The 21,477-nt window shown below is 35.2% G+C and overlaps 1 protein-coding gene and 1 long non-coding RNA gene across 2 annotated transcripts; both read right to left on the minus strand.

Moving 5' to 3' along the window:
- LOC149801271 (uncharacterized) lies at positions 1-2,558 on the minus strand. Its single transcript, XR_016420625.1, has 2 exons — positions 2,370-2,558; positions 1-913 (listed from the first exon to the last, which is right to left on the minus strand). It is a non-coding gene; the product is annotated as an uncharacterized LOC149801271 (long non-coding RNA).
- A 1,137-nt stretch (positions 2,559-3,695) lies between these two features.
- Positions 3,696-19,706, minus strand: LOC149801272 (carboxylesterase 1C-like). Its single transcript, XM_089955331.1, has 2 exons — positions 17,884-19,706; positions 3,696-9,021 (listed from the first exon to the last, which is right to left on the minus strand). Exons 1-2 carry the CDS (start codon positions 19,410-19,412, stop codon positions 8,616-8,618), a joined length of 1,935 nt encoding a protein of 644 aa, XP_089811457.1. The 5' UTR covers positions 19,413-19,706; the 3' UTR covers positions 3,696-8,615.
- Between the last annotated feature and the right edge of the window lie 1,771 nt (positions 19,707-21,477).

Raw genomic sequence — 21,477 nt, forward strand, 5'->3', positions numbered from 1 at the left:
TTTACAGATGAAAATCTTTTATTCAAAGGACATCCTGCTTGAATATAAGTACCACTACTATGATTACTACTACTACTACTACTAATGTCAAAAATACTACTACTACTACTAACAATAATAATAATAATAATAATAATAATAATAATAATAATAATAACAGCATTATTAATAATAATAATACTTAAAGAATGTCCACCTATGGGGGGGGGGGAGTCGCACTAACGATAAAATATATCAAGCATACAATATATTCAGAACAAAACAATTCTGAAATTTAAAAAAAGTTTGGTATGTAACATGGCATAATGGATGACACAAGAATTTATGATATAAAACAAGAATTATGATAATTAATACACAATAAGCTGAGTTATTTCTTTTTAGATACTGTTCATAAAACCAGTTTCTGGCTCCATCCCTACAATAACTCATCAAATGGAAGTCGGAAGCCCTGTGTATCATTATAGACTAAATATTACAGCTTGAAAATGAATCAATTCCTGTAACGGAATAAGGTTTTAATCCTGGTTCAAGAAAACAACTTGCTCAACAAGCACAAATTGTACTTCAAGCTGGATGCATCTACTTGGAAACTGAATGAATTCCCTAGGTTAGCAGTTGATTACCTGCGTGACATCACTATGGGCATTTATCAAGTCAAACAGGCTCCGAAGTATACAAACGAGCATCTCACAGAGGGGCAATATGCGGTTATGGCATGCATGGATTTTCCAGGTCTGTTACATGTAAACATCCAGTCTCACCACTCCAAAAATAAAATCCATTCACTGTGGATCCAATATCAGCTGAAATATTCCATGGACTCCATCAAAGGATGGTATTGTACCTGCAAGGTTGGTGCTTGGGTTGTTGGGTGTTGTGCCCATGCATCTAGTTTCCTATGGTTTATTGGCTGAAAAAGATGGGTAACTGATGAGTTGACAAAGAAAGCATCACTAACTAGTCATCTTAAGGATGCATCATCTATTCCAGAATGTGAATACGACAATGGGGAATCAAATGAGTTGTTTTTCTACAGTGACCACTACTTCCGTCAGTAGTCATCTGGCTCCTTTTATGTTTATATGATCAATGATAATTTTGTATAATTTGAATTGTCATCTATATCATGATATTTCCATTAGTACGTCATCTTATATGTGTGATACTGATGAAGAGAGAATGATAATATATAATAATTGCCAGATTATCGCATTCCTGGGCCCTCATCACTGAAAATATAGTACCCCACCCCCACTCATAAATGTGAAAATTTTATATAAAAAATCGGAAGCTAAAAAAAGCTGGAAAATACCAGTGTTGCCACCATTCCAAATCAAAATACTCGTACATACAGCTCCAAATGGTCATAAATAATTCATTCAATTATATCATCAACAATCAAGTATAATATGTTTCTGGCGCCCCTGTCGGGCTGGCGCCATGAGCATGTTCTTGGTATGCTTAATGGGTACTCTGGCAATGTACATACCACGTTCAAATGAATACAAAAAGGTATATTTTAAGGCATACTCATTAATAATTTAACTTTTTATATCCATGTTGGCCTGAATAGTTTATTTTTAATGCTTTTTATTCTCTCTTTGACACTGTGCAGTCATTGCAAGTTTTGTCTTGTCAGCTCCCAGTGTCTCTAAGAGGGGTCGAAGGTTAAATACACAACAAATTGCAATTACAGTAACAAAAGGGCGCCGTAGCTGACGAAAGCTGGTCTAATGAGAACGTTGCAATTGAAATTTCGATGACGTATGTCGAGAAATCCAATATCACATGACCATGGATCAAATTGCATGTCCTTAAAATTCCATTTTCAAGATCGAGATTTTAGATTTCCTATGTCGACGTTTTACACGGATATTTTGAACTACGCAGCGGTGGTTGAAATTTCAACATCATATGTCGAGAATCCCTTATTCGAACACTGTATGTAACTGTTTTTGATGAAAGTTCTTTTTCACATGGCGAGTATTTAAATTTCATGTGTTGAATTTCACAGCAAAAAGAAGCAGCCTCCTTGTTTAAAAATAACACGGTCCGATGTATACAGTACTTAAAATATTTATGCACAAAATTTGCCTCCGAAACCTGTCAAATTATAGTAGTCAATGTCACTATGTGACTAGCTTTATTTTAATGGTATATATGACAATATTCATATAACGTTATTTTATTCATTCGAAGTTTTCTTTACGTTTTTGAATTTCTTCATTGCCCCCATCAAGGGCCCCAGTTGGTTTTGAGTCACTACAAAGAACTGAATATAGGCCTACATGTGCATAAGAGAGAGCGAGAGAGAGTATAGTAGAGTATAGTTACTTTAAACAATGATAAGGTAGAAGCATACTTACTTTGACTCGTTTGTCATCCAGGTATATGCGCCAACATGCTCCCAAAAATTCCATGGAAGTTGCATTCATTCTATAAATCCCCGAATCTTGCACGATGTAAATCACCATCTTTGCAGACTGAAAGTGCTGGTAAATAGCATTTGCAAAGCCAATAATGAAATGATTTGTCGCCATTTGTTCATTATAGTTATATGTTCTTTATAAATGTGTACATCCTCTCATTTCAGACAAGTGTATGCAGTCAATGTAATTCAGTATTCACGCGCTGGGATAAAAAATAGACCCAAAAGGTCTGGAGTACAATACCTATAGTCTGTTTCTTTTCTTTATTCTCCAATGCCATTACTTCTAAAACATATTTCACATTTTACAGAAGTTCATCAAAAGTGCTGAATCAATATTGTTTTCTTTCTTATTAATGTCCATATAATAGCTTTCATGAATGAATGTAATGTTTATAAATAGATTATAGTTTGACTATAGGCAACCTCAAGGATGTGAAAGACACTTTTTTTTCTTCTTCAAAAGATACAAACACAGGTGTGTGTGTGTGTGTGTGTGTGTGTGTGTGTGTGTGTGTTATAGCCATGAAAATGTAAGGACAAAAGTACATAAATACATAAAGAACACTTGTCGTTTCCACTGATGGTAACAAACCCATGTATTCTGCGAAGAAGCGAACTTAACTGGCCCCTGCTAACGCCTACTTTACAATCATATTCAACATTATCAAACAATCATTCCCATGTATTCTGCGAAGAAGCGAACTTACTGGCCCCTGTTAACGCCTACTTTACAATCATATTCAACATTATCAAACAATCATTCAAATAATTCAATAATATTAAACATCATTCAATAACATTAAACAATATTTTATTGAGGTACAGTTTTTGTATTTTATGATTAAGTACCTTTTCTGTCAACATATTTTAGACACAATTTTCAGTTGACGTATAAGTTCTGTATTTTATTTTTGTCTATGATGGACCATTTTGGAATAGTTTTAGAAACTAAACTTTATAAACAGAGCTTTATAACTCCTACAAATAATGAAAATGTATATTGCAAATTTGAAGCTGAGTGAATAGCTCATGGAAAAGCAGTATCTATGAGAAGTAAATCGGAAAAGATGACTACTTTTCATGTCTTTTTTATAGTGTTTTGACACCCTGTAAGCATACCAACGGACACGTGAACACAAACCTGATGTCAGAAATAAATGTTAACTACCTCATATGTACAGTATACATCATATAAGGACATTTGGAGAGGGGCAGAAAATTGCCTTTATTCAGTATAGTCCTTTAAACAACAAAGAACAAATTGACAACACATTTTAATTATCTTAAAAGACTATACGTTTCACAATGCGTTACGTCCCCATGGTAGGTGTGATTTGATGTGATGTGATTTGGATTTTTAACGAAGCTTTAACAGTTTTTCAGTCATATCGCTACGATGTCTGCAATGTGGCAGTTTACAGTGATGTCTAGCACTGGGGCATCATGCCGCAGACATGTAGCATGATGTCCCACCCAGTCACATTATCCTGACATCAGGCCGATCAGTCCTAACACTAACCTCTTAATGTTGAGCGCCAAGCGAGGCAGATGTTAGTACCATTTTTGAAAGTCTTTGGTATGACTCGGCCGGGGATCGAACCAACGACCTTCCGCCCATGGTAGATAACGGTTACATTCACAATGCTGCTGTAAAGTTTTGGTGGCAAGTATAACACATGGAGAATACTATACTCATTAATAACTTTATATCAGAGCTAAAAATAAAGCTTAGGACTTGTTATCAGTCGATGACATTATAAAGTAGCATGTATGCGGACGTAATAATATACCAGTGACATAATCATGCAACGTGCCTGAGCCGATACGATTAGTCCAACTTATATTCTCTCCTTGTAGATTGAATTTCAACGCATAACAGGGTAATGCTCGTAGGCCCAAATCGAGATTCTGATGTACTAATCCACGGTCTTGCGAACTTGGTCAGATGACCCGCTGTTCAAAACATCGTTATGGATGTTCGGAGTGTGCCGATAAATCTAAAAGAGTAAGCAGCGAGTAAATCACGTCTTGAGATGAACAGATCAAGTTTGATAAGTCATGCTATCTGACAAAGATCAAGTTATATAAGGCCTACTATCTGACAAAGATCGAGTTTTATAAGGCCTGCTATCTGATATAGATCAAATTTAATAAGGCCTGCCATCTGATACAGATCATATAATATAAGGCCTGCTATCTGATACCAATCAAGTTAGATAACACATGCTATTAGACAGATCAAATTGGATAAGGTCTGCTGACACAGATCAAGTTAGATGAGGCCTGCTATCTGACTCAATGCTGGTGAAAGCCAGGATAATTAGTCGGAATAAACGATAATATAATTTACTACACAGATTGCTTGCTTTCTACAGGCCTTTTCCCTTCTTTTAAACTTATTTTTCATTATCTTATTTCTTACAATGATACTTTAGTTATGAATTACATCATATACTCTGTAGTGTTTATCTTTACACGTTTATTCAAACATCAAGCATAATTCCTGGACCCACCAAGACATTAAACTAGTTAAGCACCAAAACCAATCAAAAGGATTCAGTTTCAATACATTGGTATGCGAGTGAGCAACATAGACAACGTACAATAATAACTAGGAAAATTTAATAATAATAATAATAATAATAATAATAATAATAATAATAATAATAATAATTATTATTATTATTATTATTATTATTATTATTATTATTATTATTATTATTATACCGATGTACTCGCTTAAAAGACGAGTTCAATAAGACGAGTCCAATTCAAACTGCACAGACCCAGATCTTCCTTCCCATAATGTATCCGCAGATCTGAATCTGTGCAGTTTGCTGGGAGTAATCAGTACAACAAACAACATTGACCCTGATGTGCAGGCGCATTATGCTACGGCAGATCAGTATCAACGTTGTTTGCAGCTTGACTCGACTTATAAGCGAGTATATAATAATAATAATAATAATAACAATAACAATAATAATAACAATAACAATAACAGGATATCATTATTGATAAATAATTAGTACCTCAGCAGCACGATTTTAATGTTTCATCTATCACAGAAAAAAATAACATCACTGTGCAGTATGATGTACGCTATCTAAATACAAATCTCATGATTAAATATATTATGTCAGATTTAATAACTTTACTTATGAGATGGATGTTGTTTGTAATCTAATAAAGGAGGTATTGAACATTTCGTAAAACAAACAGGGCGAAGGTAGACGACAATGAGTCGCAGAAGTTTTGCTGTTCATACAGTGTCTGTACATAGACGAACAGAGTGTGAGTTTGGTTTTAGGCCCTTATTTTCCACAATTTCCAAGGACGACAAGAAAACTGTCGTTCGTTAACGATTGAAGGTTGAAGGGATGCTAATACCACAAATAATTTTCCTACGACGAAGATACGAACCAAATAAGCACGTGATTCTTTAATCACGCGTATATTTTTTTTCTTTTCTTGTTTCACATATGTATGATTTACCAGTACATTGTAGATTAGCATTTTCTGTTGAGCATAACGAAACAGGTCCTAACGCCTAATACATAAGCTTAGTCATGTCTCGATTTACTAAAGACATATACGTGACAATATTCCAAGAATACTCGATTTTAAGAAATATGATGAGCCATTTAATTTACGTTGAGGGGTGGGGTGGCCGTAGGGTTGCGGAAATTTTTGGAAAATTTTCAGCTCTCCAATAGCTTGAATAAAGACATTCTTACCTAGATTTAAACAACGAAAAAACTAGTATAGCCATTATATTAGTTGAAACAATTAAATTGTCTTGAGGTGAAAGAAAAACAAAAATATAGCTCCAGAGGTCATTCATTTTTTAAACTAATCCGTGATATCATCAAGTCACGTGACCACGGTTCAGAGTAAATGGCGGTATCATTATTAGGTACACTTATAACTGGCTAATTACTTGGTTTGAAAAATATTTTCTCAACACCGATTTCCTTTAATCAAAGAAATCATCACTAAAATCTAACAATCAATAAATGGAAGAGCAAATTTAAAATAATAAAAAAAAACCATCACATTCCCCACGTTTGTTAAAGTTATATCTATTTTTGGATCTGCAGGGAATACGCAATTCGTTTTATGACGCATTCTTATACTTCGTCAGTAAATACATCACTTTAAAGATAGCTTGTTGTGTAATAAATTTTTAAAATGTGTCCAAACTGTAATTTATCTAATAACTTTCATCTTTATTATTGTCGTGACGTTCCATCGTAGGACGCAATGTTTTATAACAGTAGCAACGCCACATACACGGAATCCAAAATGTGTTATTCTCAATGGAATTCATAATACTTTTAATAGTACAAAATGCAGCTTGCTGAAAGCACCTCGTAGCAATGTTTAGAGAGAATGTTTAACGATTGTGTTTGTTTGATATCAAAACGGGTTGAACAGCATATGCTACTAGAGGCTTGCAGAAAGTTACATAATGAAGCATTCAAAGAGTTGTATAAATATTTATACCAAATGAAACTTGAGTTCGAGTTTGTATTTATGATATGATTTTAACGACTGCGCATTTCTTGATAATTTCGCTACGTAAAGTTGTCAAGTGTTACGCCACTGTGTGTCGTACCACGTATATGATATAAAGTCACATTATGTAATAAATATTATTATATTCGCTTGAAAAGAGATATCAAGTGTAATATACTTCTATTTGTACAATCTAGATGATAAACAATGCAATAATTGATTCGTAATTGGGACAGATAAACGATACTGAGTTTGATTTTTAATCACGAATTGCGAGTATTTAAAAAAAAACTGCATTTAGTTATGTCAGTACTGTAGCTAGATACAACTTATTAATATAGGTATTTATTGATTGATATCCAAAATAAGTTATTAATATAGGTATATATTGATTGATATCCAAAAATAATTATTGCTATATGTAGCTATTGATTGATATCCATAAATAAATTATTGCTACAGGTATCTATTAATTGATATCCAAATACAACTTATTACTATAGGTATCTATTGATTGATATCCAAATACAAATTATTACTATATGTATCTACTGATTGATATCCAAATACAACTTATTACTATATGTATCTATTGACTGATATCCAAATACAACTTATTAATATAGGTATCTATTGATTGATATCCAGATACAAATTATTACTATATGTATCTATTGATTGATATCCAAATACAACTTATTACTATAGGTATCTACTGATTGATATCCAGATACAAATTATTACTATATGTATCTATTGATTGATATCCAAATACAACTTATTAATATAGGTATCTATTGATTGATATCCAGATACAAATTATTACTATATGTATCTATTGATTGATATCCAAATACAACTTATTACTATAGGTATCTATTGATTGATATCCAGATACAAATTATTACTATATGTATCTTTTGATTGATATCCAAATACATCTTATTACTATAGGTACATATTGATTGATATCCAGATACAAATTATTAATATATGTATCTATTGATTGATATCCAAAAATAAATTATTGCTATATGTATATATTGATTGATATCCAAATATAACTTATCAATATAATTATCTATTGATTGCTATCCAAACGCAAATTATTGCTATATGTATATATTGATTGATATCCAAATAAAATGTATTACTGTTGGTATCTATTGACTGATATCCAAATACAACTTATTACTATTGGTGTCTACTGACTAATATCCAGATACAAATTACATGTGTTACTATTTCCAAATATACATGCAGTGTTTTCATAACTTCTTCAAAACAGATATAGTAGGATGTAAACGTTTATGGGGATCAAATATAGAAAATGTAATTTGCCATATAAAACAGTTATTATAAGTCAATGGGTAAAAAGTAAAATGCATATTAGTATTGAAGGGGGTGTAAGTGATCGTGAAGTGTGGAAGTGTGAATTATATAGGTGATTGTTTGTTGTTTTTATTCAGTGAGCACATCATTTGCATATTTTTGTAAAAATCACAGACTTTATTGTGAGATAAAATCACCATTTTGTGTATGTGTGCATGCATGCATGCATGCATGTATGTGTGCGTGCGTGCGTGCGTGCGTGTGTGTGTATGTATGTATGTATGTATGTATGTATGTATGCATGTATGTCTAAATATCCAATATGCAACAATCAAATCACGTCAAATCCATACCTTCGCCTATGGCACATATAAATACATGTAAATACGAGTCCAACAAGTAAAGCAGACGAAGCCACTATTAATGCTATAAGAATATTTTCCATGGCCATTAGGTCGACCGCAAATCTTTCGCCCAGAGTATTTTGTGTTGGACATGTTGTCGCTGTTGGGCAGGTCTGAATAGTTGGACATGGTGCAACGGACGTCATTGTCTCAATTCTTTTTGCGGTCTCTAGGAGAGGTGGAAGTACTTCAAAGTAGAATGACATCTGTGGTTCTCCGGGATACGTTCTGACAGATGACGACACCATTTCTTTGGTGAACTGTAAATAGTCACGTGTGATGGGTTGATATTGCTTCCACTCGAAATTCAGCATTTCTGTATGGTTAGGGTTTCTGAAAGTGCATTAAACAAAAACATATAAAATATATGCTGCTGAAACTATAAGTCGCTACGACCTGAAAAGCTAAATTTAAGTAAACGCAAGAAAATACTGGAAGACACGAGACAGTTTCCAAATAGTGTGATATTTGTAAAAGAGATTTTATTTGCATCAGGATGTATGTTTTGTTTACTAACCTACGACAAAATAGGGTCGAGAGACATGGCGAGAGAAAGAGAAACACAATCTTGCAGTAATAAGTGAAACGGCAGTTATGGAATCAATGGAATGATTCCCAGTCCCCGACCTCGCCTTATCTAATGTAGCCACCTTCGCAGACCTCAGATTATGCCAGGATTATTGTGTGCAAAGTTTGCTACTGAAAAAACTTGGTTCGGATACTTGGGAATCATTACGCTATTAGCCCAAATCAGCCTTCTTACCTACTGCCATTTAGAGTACAACATTTGCATTTACCTATATGTCAGATTCGACAAATCTCCGATTGGAGTTCTAACCAATTTCTATGTTTATATATCAGCTTTACACTAAACCTCTAACTGAATGCGACCCATCTTTATGCTACTGGATCTGAAGTCATCTTAGAGTCAATTGTGAAAGCGCACAAAATCATCGGATTGGTATGGAGTTAGGCCAATCATCAATTAACGAAAAGAACTGTTGTATAATGGAGTGGATAAAGCATCCAACATTGGATAAATATGAGGCAAAAGAGAACAGACATGCGAGGCATATTAGAAGACAATATATCCTTGCCCATCGGCCAAACAACAACGGCTATTTTTTATTAATGTTTCAAGGACTAGCGTTTCAAAGGAGACAATCAGCACGAATATGTTTGAGATTAAATGCAACTGCGTAATTATTCTAGAATGTCTAGTCATATACCATCTTAATTACAACAAAACCGACAATAGAATCGCTAGCCTAGGAATTGTCGCCCATAAGCAAAACATGAGGCTTGGTGGCGGTGGTGTCGTAAATTTTGGTCAGCTCTCACAGTCATTGCAACTAACGTTATAACAGCTATACATGAAACATTCCCATCGATAAAGCATGGAAAGTTCTGGGCATCAATCTGACATTAATACATTACTGTTACATTGGACAACTACAAAAAAGGCCAGCTTTTCAAATGTTTACGATATAATATTTTCAAATGTTTACGATATGGTATTTTCGTTTTGCTTTGCTTAGGTCAGATCCAACTCTGCATAAATACCCGCTTTATTTGTTCGCTTCTAAAATGATCGTACGCCAAGGTTTTTGTGCCACAATCCAAAACAAAGCGTTTATCATCGTACACAGTAAGCCCTATTTTGTTTAGCGCAACTTATCCAGAACATGACCGCTTGTCTTGATTGTGATCATTGTTGCATAACTTTCTCCACCAATTTTTCATCAAATATTTTTTTTCACTGAAAACGTTGCTGCAGCGACCAGCTTGTCTCTGCGCTCTCGTTTGTTGAATCGATATCTAATATTTTCCATTGTTTCTAAAATCAGACTTGTTCAACAACTTGTACAAATCTTTATCAAAGTCATTTGTTGCTGCAGCTCGCTTTGCTGTTTTAAAGTCAATGTTGCTTTTCGACCTGAGCTTTAATATGTGATGAATTATAATCAACTTCAAGCCCAAGTCAAGACATTATTTCAGATATTTATAGTGAATCACATACCGCGTCTTATCCACCAGAACTGGGACTCGCGTAGGAGCTTTGATGATGCCAACACCCAGTTTTTCCGTGAGCGTATGAACATGCAGAACAAGCAAGACGTTTTTCACTATAATATTTTCTGGTGCTAATAGACAGCTATTATGAAAATCACGAATTTCAGTAGGATACTCATGGCCAGCTTCTAAAATGTAACCAATATTGTCTTTACTCTACCAAAATATTTATGTAAACTGTTCTGGCTGTATCCAGGAGAAATTGCCAACAGGTAGCTTTTGTGACATGAACTAGCCATAAAGATTATTGCAGATAAGTAAACAGTATGCGCAGGATCGTAATCTTGCAAGTACTTGTTGTTGGTAACATAACACCTGTTTGTGATAACAGAAACTCCGCCGCGAAGTCTTTCCTCTACAAAATTAATATCAATCAGTAATTCCAGCTACTCCCCACTTGCATAATACCAGTCTAGGTCCAACTTAAAATAGGCCATGTAATAATTCTGAAGTTCTCAAACGCTTCAGCAAGTATCAGTACATATGTTTGCAGATACAAATAAAAAAAATGCGATAAAGATTTGATGCCAAACCTGTTTGAGGCATTGCTGCATGGTCATAGTCGGCTCCATATACATTTTTGTTATTAAGCCGACTAAAATAAAATCTTCATTTTGCCAGACTTATTTCATCAAATTTTTCTTCAATGATATGTAATGATACGCAAAGGTCTTTTGCAGGTGACTTAGTCAAACTTAGTTTCAAATTATTTGCAATATGTTTGAATACATTTATGTTTTAACTAGTTCTTTTAACGACGCGTTCATAATCTGAATGTTATGAAACGTAATTTGCCAAGTGAAAATGGCATGTAGCGCTCCAATCTTTTGAAATGCAAGTGCTGTCTTATTAAACTTGCTTAAGGTTCTAGTATCAGTTGTGAATTGTATCCGCGTAAATTATGTAGCACCACAGGATTAAAATATGGCATCTTTAGATGAAGACTGCATTAGTCATGAGCCGCACCGCGAAATTTTACTGTATAAGGACAACGATCATGTACTCTATCATATCCGAGTGGTTACTCGTATAAACAAAACAGGTCAGACTTGTCATATAATGTTCACTGATTGCTGCAATAATAATCATCTTTGCTGGAACATTTATCATACGTATCCAGCTTCTTCAAGTAGGCTTTGTATGAACTGGAGTTGTCGCCCGGGTACAATTTTGTTCACTTGCTTAGCGCATCGTTGACACGGACCAGCTTGTACAATAAACCGCAAGGAACATGCTCCGGATACCCTCTGGTAAAAGAAGAATCTGGATTATTATTGGTGCCAGCAATGGGAACAGTGCTTTAAAGTCGGCTTAAATTACAAATGGAACTCCTGTCAGAGGGTAAACCTTTTCGAAAACATACGATATTACTTTTTTCAGGCATAGCAGCTTTCACAACATTAATGCACTCTGGTCGTGTTGCAAAAGCAGGTCCTCACGAATAAAACCAAGGGGACATTTTCTGCAGTAAATTAGTTAGCCTTTATGTTTGTTGTACTAATTCTTCGTGAATTCGTTAAAGTTTTTTATCCAATAATAAAAAACATGCCGATATGAATACAGAGCAAATCAACATCACTTTTGCTGGTCATATATGACAGGTACAACTTATAAATGTTACCGTCTTCCAAACCATCTACTTCGTCTTCCGAACCTTGGCACGGAATGGATCTGAAAAGTCAGAATCTCCAATTTTAGTTATGGTATGATGCATGATTGCTTACTGAGTTGCATTTTTAGTTGGCGCAGGAAACAACGGAGGTAACACCGCCCACATCAAGCATGTGTTGTCGTTACGTTAACACAACCTAGACCATTTTTAATTTTTACCGGCAATTCTAATAAGACCGTCCACGAACACGACTATACTTGGCGGTGTTTATGAGACATCTTGAAACGTCAAGCACAGTCCAACCAGAACCCTCACATAAAAACCTGTCTACGTCGTATCCAAATGACTCAAAAACGCTTTTGTTGTCTACTTGTTTGATGTCAAATATGTAGACTGGCTTGCTAACAAAATGTACTTCTATATCTGCCGCAGTTGTTTTTGTAAACATCACGCTAATGCCAACAGAAAATGCTAAGGCGAGATGTGAACGCGGCTCTTTTGAGAAAAAAAATATAGTGTTATTTCTGGCTCCGCTGTGATATAATATGCCCGCCACTTGTCAAATTTTGCCACGAATGTCATCAAGTAACCAACAAAGGCCTACCTGCGTTGAGTAAAACTCAGATTTTTGGTCATGGTTTCATATTCAACGCATCTTTAAATGTTTGTTTAGCATCGCCATGCGAGTATGCCGCTTAATGAAGAGACGTTTCGACGCATCCACATGTCATCATTGTAACAGATATTAATTAGGCCAAGTAAATTAATAGCTTTCGATGCTTGTCCGTACACAAAACGTGCGTCTTTAAATTATTTAACGGCTTGGTCACAGCCTGGTTTAACTCAAGATTTGCAAGAGGAAATCTTTATAGGACCGAAATGGCGTCAAGTTTCGTTTCGGGCTACTCCAAGTAGACTTCTGTAATATAGACAACTGTATGCAACATATATAACCTGACTGGATAAAACGATATGTTAAGCAAGTTGTATAAGTATGTCCTGCTCAGATCCTAACGAAGGCGCACAATTACGACAAATAAAATCAAACGAAAAATGTGCACTTGCATTACAATCAGGGGCGTAGTTACCATATAGAAAGATTATGCAACGCGTATTGGCCCACGAATACAGGTGGCCCACAAGCCTATCTAAACAGATTATTTGTTTTCACTATAGAACGAAACTAGAATAAGACAGTATACAACTCATCAAATGCTGTAATGTTGAACCCGTCCAATTGATATTAACATTGCAGGGACCCATCAGCAAACTTTGCATAAGGGCTCAACTATCTTAGCTATTAACATTGCAGAGACCTATCGGTAAACTTCGCATAGGGGCCCAAACATCCTTGCTATACCACTGACTAAAATACGAGGCAGCAGAAATATACCAGAATATATCACATCAGTATCAAGCTGGCGCGATTTAATCTGTCGTACGAATTCAACGAAATCTTTGACAAGTTTATCATGCTAGACCTGCCATGAAGACAAAACTTCATTTAGTTCGATGTTCAATTGCGCATTCAAAGGAAAACTTCTTGTACGTTTTCATGAGAAAAGCTGCCGTGTGCAAAGCCATATCAAACAAATGTATATTAGCATAGTTCGACTTAATTATTTGCTCTCTACTTGCTGTTGGAGCACATAAATTAAAAGCATCAGGGCGTTGCCCAATTTTACAAATGACTTGTGACCGCGCGTTTTGATCACACGCCCTATTACAAAAACGTTGTGCCATGATTTTGTAACTCTTGCTCGTAAAATTATATTGAAACGGTTTCTCGACGATGGTCTGCGATTCGATACGTTACAGAATCGTTTTCAACACTTCTAATACGGTAAACAATTTATAAGTCCAGCTTGGGGTATAAACCTTTTCAAGTATTTTTTAATCTTATAAACTGGAGCTTATTTCTCAAAGCTAACTTGTTCGCAATGCTAACATGATTCTGCTTGTGCTACCCTGCGCTGCCATGATTTCAATGGCCACTTTCTAAGTGTTTTTGTACTTGTTCACTAACTAGTACAAAACATCTACTTACAACCTCGTTCGACTTTTTTGCAAAATCCTTCATCTTAGCATTTTTAGCATGTGACTGAATCCTTTTCAACGACAACGGCTTTGTCTTCATTGAACGTGAAAATCGTATCATTTTATTTTGTTCCAGACTACTCAGTCATCAAATCTATGTTTAGTAATCATGTCATCCAATCACTGTAGCAGAGTATCAGACTATTCTGCCATCAAATATATGTTAGTAGTATTGTTATCCAATCACTGGTGCAGAGTACCAGACTACTCTGCCATCAAATATATGTTAGTAGTCATGTTATCCAATCACTGTTGCAGAGTATCAGACTACTCTGCCATTAAATATATGTTAGTAGTCATGTTATCCAATTACTGTTGCAGAGTATCAGACTACTCTGTCATCCAATCTATGTTAGTAGTCATGTTACCCAATCACTGTTGCAGAGTATCAGACTATTCTGCCATCAAATATATGTTAGTAGTCATGTTACCCAATCACTGTTGCAGAGTATCAGACTACTCTGCCATCAAATATATGTTAGTAGTCATGTTATCCAATCATGTTGCAGAGTATCAGACTACTCTGCCATCAAATATATGTTAGTAACCATGTTATCCAATCACTGTTGCAGAGTATCAGACTACTCTGCCATCAAATATATGTTAGTAGTCATGTTATCCAATCATGTTGCAGAGTATCAGACTACTCTGCCATCAAATATATGTTAGTAACCATGTTATCCAATCACTGTTGCAGAGTATCAGACTACTCTGCCATCAAATATATGTTAGTAGTCATGTTATCCAATCATGTTGCAGAGTATCAGACTACTCTGCCATCAAATATATGTTAGTAACCATGTTATCCAATCACTGTTGCAGAGTATCAGACTACTCTGCCATCAAATATATGTTAGTAGTCATGTTATCCAATCACTGTTGCAGAGTATCAGGCTACTCAGTCATCAAATCTGTGTTCAGTAATCATGTAATCCAATCACTGTTGCAGAGTATCAGACTACTCTGCCATCAAATCCAGATTTTACAAAATCGTAGAACGATCACTTGTGACCAAGTTTCTTATTTTTCTGCTCCTATCAAGGGGCGGCTTCGTTCTAAGTCTATAGCAATATCGGCATAACAAATGAAGCGCTCTTAATTTTCTTTTGACATCTGGTAAATGATTTTGAGAGCACTCTTGACAAATCTGTATGCGGCACTAACACTAAGGATAGATGTTATCATTTCGAAAACGTCTTCTATACAGCAGTTCTTTGGACGCTTTACCAGAACGGTATCGGCATTTCGATATGCAGTTACTGTTCATTTTGAGTATTAAATAAATTGTACATGATTATAACGTATTGTTTAGTTTAAATGGTAGCGCAAGTTGTCGTATGATAGAGCTTCATGAACTTTGTTGCCGTAGCCCGGTTCGCGAGCGAAATAATTGTATGTATCTGGACATAGCTGGTGATGGTATTGATGGAGTCGGAAATATCTTTTGGGTGGTCTGATATGTCATTGATAATGTTTTCTCTATGCAGGTCTTTCTTTAAAAGCGCGATCAAATCTGCTTCATTGGATTCGCTCAGGTGAACGAAATCGTTGTAAGCACCAACGAATCTTCTGATGCCAAAGTGCGATTGGATCTTTCACGTATCTGTGGTAACCTATATTGTGAAATTTTCTGTCGTAATATGGGCAAAATCCCGATTGTTCTATCAAGCACTTGCGAAACATTGTGTCAATAAGTAATCCACATGAAGTTACCAGTTGGACCTCTAGCCCTGATAATATTTGCGAAATATAATATTCTGGCAACATGTCTATATCTCTGGCAAAAGGCCATTTTCATTCCCAAAGAATAAGTTTATTGCTGTCAATCACGTGGCAATCTGGGCTATATCTGAAACCATCTATGACTTATATGCAACATCGTTGTCAATGTCTTTTTCGTGAGTGGTGATTTAAGTATTTTCCGATGACTGGCTCAATTAGTGCTTCCCACAAACAAGGCAGAGTTATTGCAGCAGATTTTTCACTGAGCTTTCTTTGTCTATGTCTCAAGTTGTACCAAACGGACGGGCTCGTAAACATTTAGCTAACTCCGAGCCGCCAACATTAATTTGCATGATTTGATACCATTGGGAGCGACTTTTGCTTTATCTGATGCGCTTTTACAAATGACTCCAAGACGACTTCCGAATGCATTATTACACAAATATACTGCATTCAATTAGAGGTTTTCTGTAACGCTGATAAAAAGATGCAAATAATGACTTGCACTCCAATTAAATATCCCAAGTAAAATCCTTCCAATAGAGGCTCAGTACATTTGAGCGAAAATTTAAATTTCCAAATGTTCAACTGAGCGATCGTGTAACAACAGGATAAAAGCAACACACATTCACGTGTCCTCAGTTTCCCGAACGACTCGAAGTTTTCTACCTTAAATTCAGGTGATAAAATACCTTTTCCTTTTTAAATGATTGGCAATTTTTCGAATGTTAATAACCCTTTAGCATGTTAACTTAATTGAAAATTATTCATAAACCTCATATGCTCTTAAAACGAATGCTAGATTATCTCCGAGGAAAATCTGAAACTATTTTTTCTGCAACTTCAGTTTAGGAATAAAGATGCACCAACTGAAAGCAGATATCTAATGTTTTACTGTGATGTATCATAAGGAATATAATGCACTTTCTTACCCTAAGAAGCAAGCAAGAAAAAAGGGAAAAATTTATTAAAATCGAGGACTCGCCATTCTCTGAAGTTTTTGCACATGTGAATAAATTCCTATTCGGGCAGTAAGTCGGTTCATGTATGTGCTACAGTAAATAAATAAAATAAATAAATAAATAAATAAATAAATAAAATCATGGAACACATGCAAATAACGATATAGACATAAACGCAAAACCTAAACAAGGTGCCTACCACTGGGGTAGATGGTTAACAAACTCTAATAAAAAAGATAGTGATAACAGAATTAAACGTCTGTACCAAACATAACACAAAAAACATGATATACGTTGTAAATTTCTTTACCCATTAAATGCTTTCCAAAGTTGGAGGGCATAACATGGAGATGTGTCAACACTATTCAGCAGGAAATGCAAAGGAACAGCTGACGGAGTAAATGTATTCTACTTGTAAACAAATATTAAACCAGGAAGCACGTGTTTACTTGTGCAGGTGTTATAACTCCCTCGATTTAGTTAAATTTTGACGATCACAAGGTCTTTATTTTCAAATGGGTACATATGTCTCGCCCCTGTCAATCGAGAGAAGCCTGGATAATAACAAAAACCGGTAATAAATTTTAAAGCATGCCATTTTTATCTGAAAGCGCTTTCTCCTGCAAATAAGCTGGCAAAACTTCGACAACAGAGAATTTAAAACAAAAACGAAAGTAGCTTTATAATTGGCGTGTCCATTTTAAAAGAGACAGACAGATTTAGACTTACCCTTTCTTGGCGAAATTAGTCCATTGGGTCATCACGATTTTGGAAATCTCTATATCACTTGAAGCATTCGATTGAAACGGTAAGTAGTTCCTCATTCTTGAAGATAAGCCGAATACTATAGGGATCTCAGTAGCATGACTTGCTCCAGCTAGCCAGTCGGGACTAAGTATATCATAGACTGGTCTATATGCAAATTCGTATAAATATGTGCTGGAGCCTGTGCTAGCTTTGGAATGCACATCCGCTAGGAAAATAGCCGGATACATGAAGTGAATGTCAGTCAAGAAATCGAGCAGACTGGCTCTTCGTTTATAATCATTGTTAGGGTCATTCCAGTCCGTGTATTGTTGGACCAAAGCTTTGCTCAGAAAACTACTGTTCAGCCCATACATTAAAGATAAAGTAAGCGGAATTACGACGTTTTCAAAAGCGTATCTGTACACGGAATAATTTGAGACACTCGAACTATTGGTAACAATACTCTTCCAAAGTTCAACGAAGACCGTTCCATCTTTATCGTTGTAACCGATCATGAAGTCCAGACTGACAAAATGACGCGCTTGCTCGGACGATAAATTTTTCAGAACGTCATATACCAACGAAGCCGTAACTATTTCACCATCAACAACCGGTCCAACCGTAATTTTATCTCGATTGTCTGTCATTATCTTCAATATTTGTTGTTGTGATAAATTTCTCAAGCAAAGGATGATATCTAAAGATGATGTTTGATTGCAACCAGCAAATTGTCCAAATTCTCCAATATTTGGTGTCAGCATCACGGATCCGGAGTACTGAGGACCGCTTTGAGAAATTACGCGCTGAAACAATCCCTTGTTCGCTGGATAAAGTGCATGGAAAAAGCAACTTAAAGCACCAGCTGATTCTCCGAATACAGTTACGGAGTTACTGTCTCCACCAAAAGCACCAATGTTGTCATGGACCCATCGCAGCGCCATCTGTTGGTCGTAAAGGCCATAATTTCCAATCGATGCACTGTCTCCAGTGCTGAGAAATCCGAACACAGACAGACGGTAATTCATCGTGACAACGATGACGTCATTAAAGGCGCTAAGGATATCACCCTGATACAAATGCATCGATCCTTCCATGAAACTACCCCCATGTATCCATACCATGACGGAATAGTTTTTTGAAAGGTTTGTAAGACGTTCTCCGGGAACAAAAATATTTAAATAGAGACAATCTTCAGACAATTCCGTGATATCTCCGAATAGAGGTCCCCGTATTTGCATGCATGCAGGACGTTCATATGTCGCATTGTAAGTTGTGTTCGTATGTCGTTTCATCTCTGGTTTATTGAAACGTAGATCCCCTATAGGAGGCTGTGCGTACGGAATGCCAAGGTAAATCAAAGCGTTTCTACTTACTCCATTGAACGTGGCATTACTAGTAAAACCAATATACGTCACGTTGTTAGTGCTGACATTGTGGTACGCTCCTCCTACCATAGTTCCCTGGGCGAGTAACATTGTCAATAGTGTACAGAAGTTGATGCAATGCCGCATGTTGAGTGATCTCCAAATAAGTTCCAGACTAAACGTAAGGGCAAACAAATATTTTGTGCTTGTAATTACACAGACGGTTGTTCCTGTAATAAATAAGATTGCCAGATAAGCGTTACTCAGACGTCCATTATTGTAATAAACATAAATGCAAAATTAGCATTCGTTGTACAGTGAATGTAATCTACCCATAAAATTGACTCAAACCGGTTTTGTCACAAGAGACACACCCCATTCGTATGCATAACCACAAAGTCGTTCATGTGACACGCTGATATTGCCCTGTGTGGAAGTACCTTTTACCTTGTGTGTTTACCGTCCATTCACGATGTAACGCTCCAGTTGAATCAGTCCATGAGGGCCTAAAAGGTGTACACAGAAACTATTTACAAATATGTACGAGCCACAACATGTCTGTATACAGTGCGACCTTTTCCTTTTCTCGTTCTCTTTGTAAATCCCTCCAGTTATTGGTGAACCACATCTTGAGTGAATATGAATGTACAAGAATTGTTAGTTGTTATTTAGTAACAAGAGCTTCCTTGGAATTCCGGGAATGCTTTCTGTTGTTTGTCATTAATATTATATTCTGTGTTCCTGACATTGTAGTTGGTTACTATTTCATTAAACGTTGAGGTTTCTTTATTGTATGGGGTAGATGTGTCATTATACGCAATGGTTATACGCAATGGTTATACGCAGAGGTCTTGCTATTTTGTGGAGTGGTTTCGTCCTTATATGCTTTACTTCAGTCTTTATATAAGGTCCTTTCGACAAATTTTAGTATAGGCCTTCATGAGTGAAGTTTATTACATAAATCCAATTCGACTATGGCAAGGACATAATAAACATTATAATATAAATATTGATGGTGACGCAGAACTCGATACATATACACTGGGTGCAGGGCCGTATAGTGCTATCACGAGCCCTGAGATAATAATAAAAAAAAAAACCCAGAGCTTCTCCTAGTTCTTGTTCAAACCCATTTTTTCTTTTATAAAATTAAAAAGTGTTGTTCGGCCCGCACCGCGGGAATATATCCCCTGTTCCCACCCTCCACCCCCCCCCCCCCATTATCGGCCCTGACTGGGTGACATGCATCATATATATTCATTCTAAATTCAGCATTATTCAATAGAGAGAATACTTGAGGTGCAAAATATATATATATATATATATATATATATATATATATATATATATATATATATATATATATATATATATATATATATATATATTTCGAATGTTAATAACCCTTCAGCATGTTAACTTAATTGAAAATTATTCATATATATATACATATATGTACACATATATATAGATATACATATATATAAATATACAGATATATATATATATACACATATATATAGATATACATACATATATATATATATATATATATATATATATATATATATAGAGAGAGAGAGAGAGAGAGAGAGAGAGAGAGAGAGATATACATACATATAGATATACATATAGATATACATATACGTATATATATATATATATATATATATATATATATATATATATATATATATATATATATATATATATATATATACACATATATGTATATATATATATACACATATATATATATACACACACACATATATATATATATATATATATATATATATATATATATATATATATATATATATATATAAAACATTCACTCAGATTTCCTTTTTGCCGTTAAACTTTAAAGTCGATTAGGAATAATTTAAGTAGCTTGAAATATTTACACATTATCATTAGAATGTGTGTCACAAAAGGGTTCGAGGTGGTCACTATAAACGATTGGTCATGAGTCATCGTATTAAGTTTTCTGTCTCACTTTCCATTGTATATGACTTTCAAGCCGTTTGAGACTGAGGGTTACAACATAATATAAATAGATACACTTTTAACAAAATGACCAGGTTACCAGACCGAGGGTCCAATCTTCAAGACCAAGATCATACGTCGACGTTTTAGATTTCCTAAACATTTCTTTATTACTCTACAAAGTTTGTTAAGATAAATGGACCAAACCTGATTTAGTAATAAA

The sequence above is a fragment of the Sinohyriopsis cumingii genome, chromosome 4 (genome assembly GCF_028554795.1).
Source record: "Sinohyriopsis cumingii isolate HCF-2022 chromosome 4, ASM2855479v2, whole genome shotgun sequence".
Classification (NCBI taxonomy): Eukaryota; Metazoa; Mollusca; class Bivalvia; order Unionida; family Unionidae; genus Sinohyriopsis; species Sinohyriopsis cumingii.

Bases quoted from the DNA above. Each gene is read 5' to 3' on its own strand.
- LOC149801272 (XM_089955331.1), bottom strand. From the start codon at position 19,412: ATGCGGCATTGCATCAACTTCTGTACACTATTGACAATGTTACTCGCC. The intron at 9,022-17,883 runs GTAAGTCTAAAT...ATGCACTTTCAG, and splicing joins ACTAATTTCGCCAAGAAAGG to AAACCCTAACCATACAGAAA.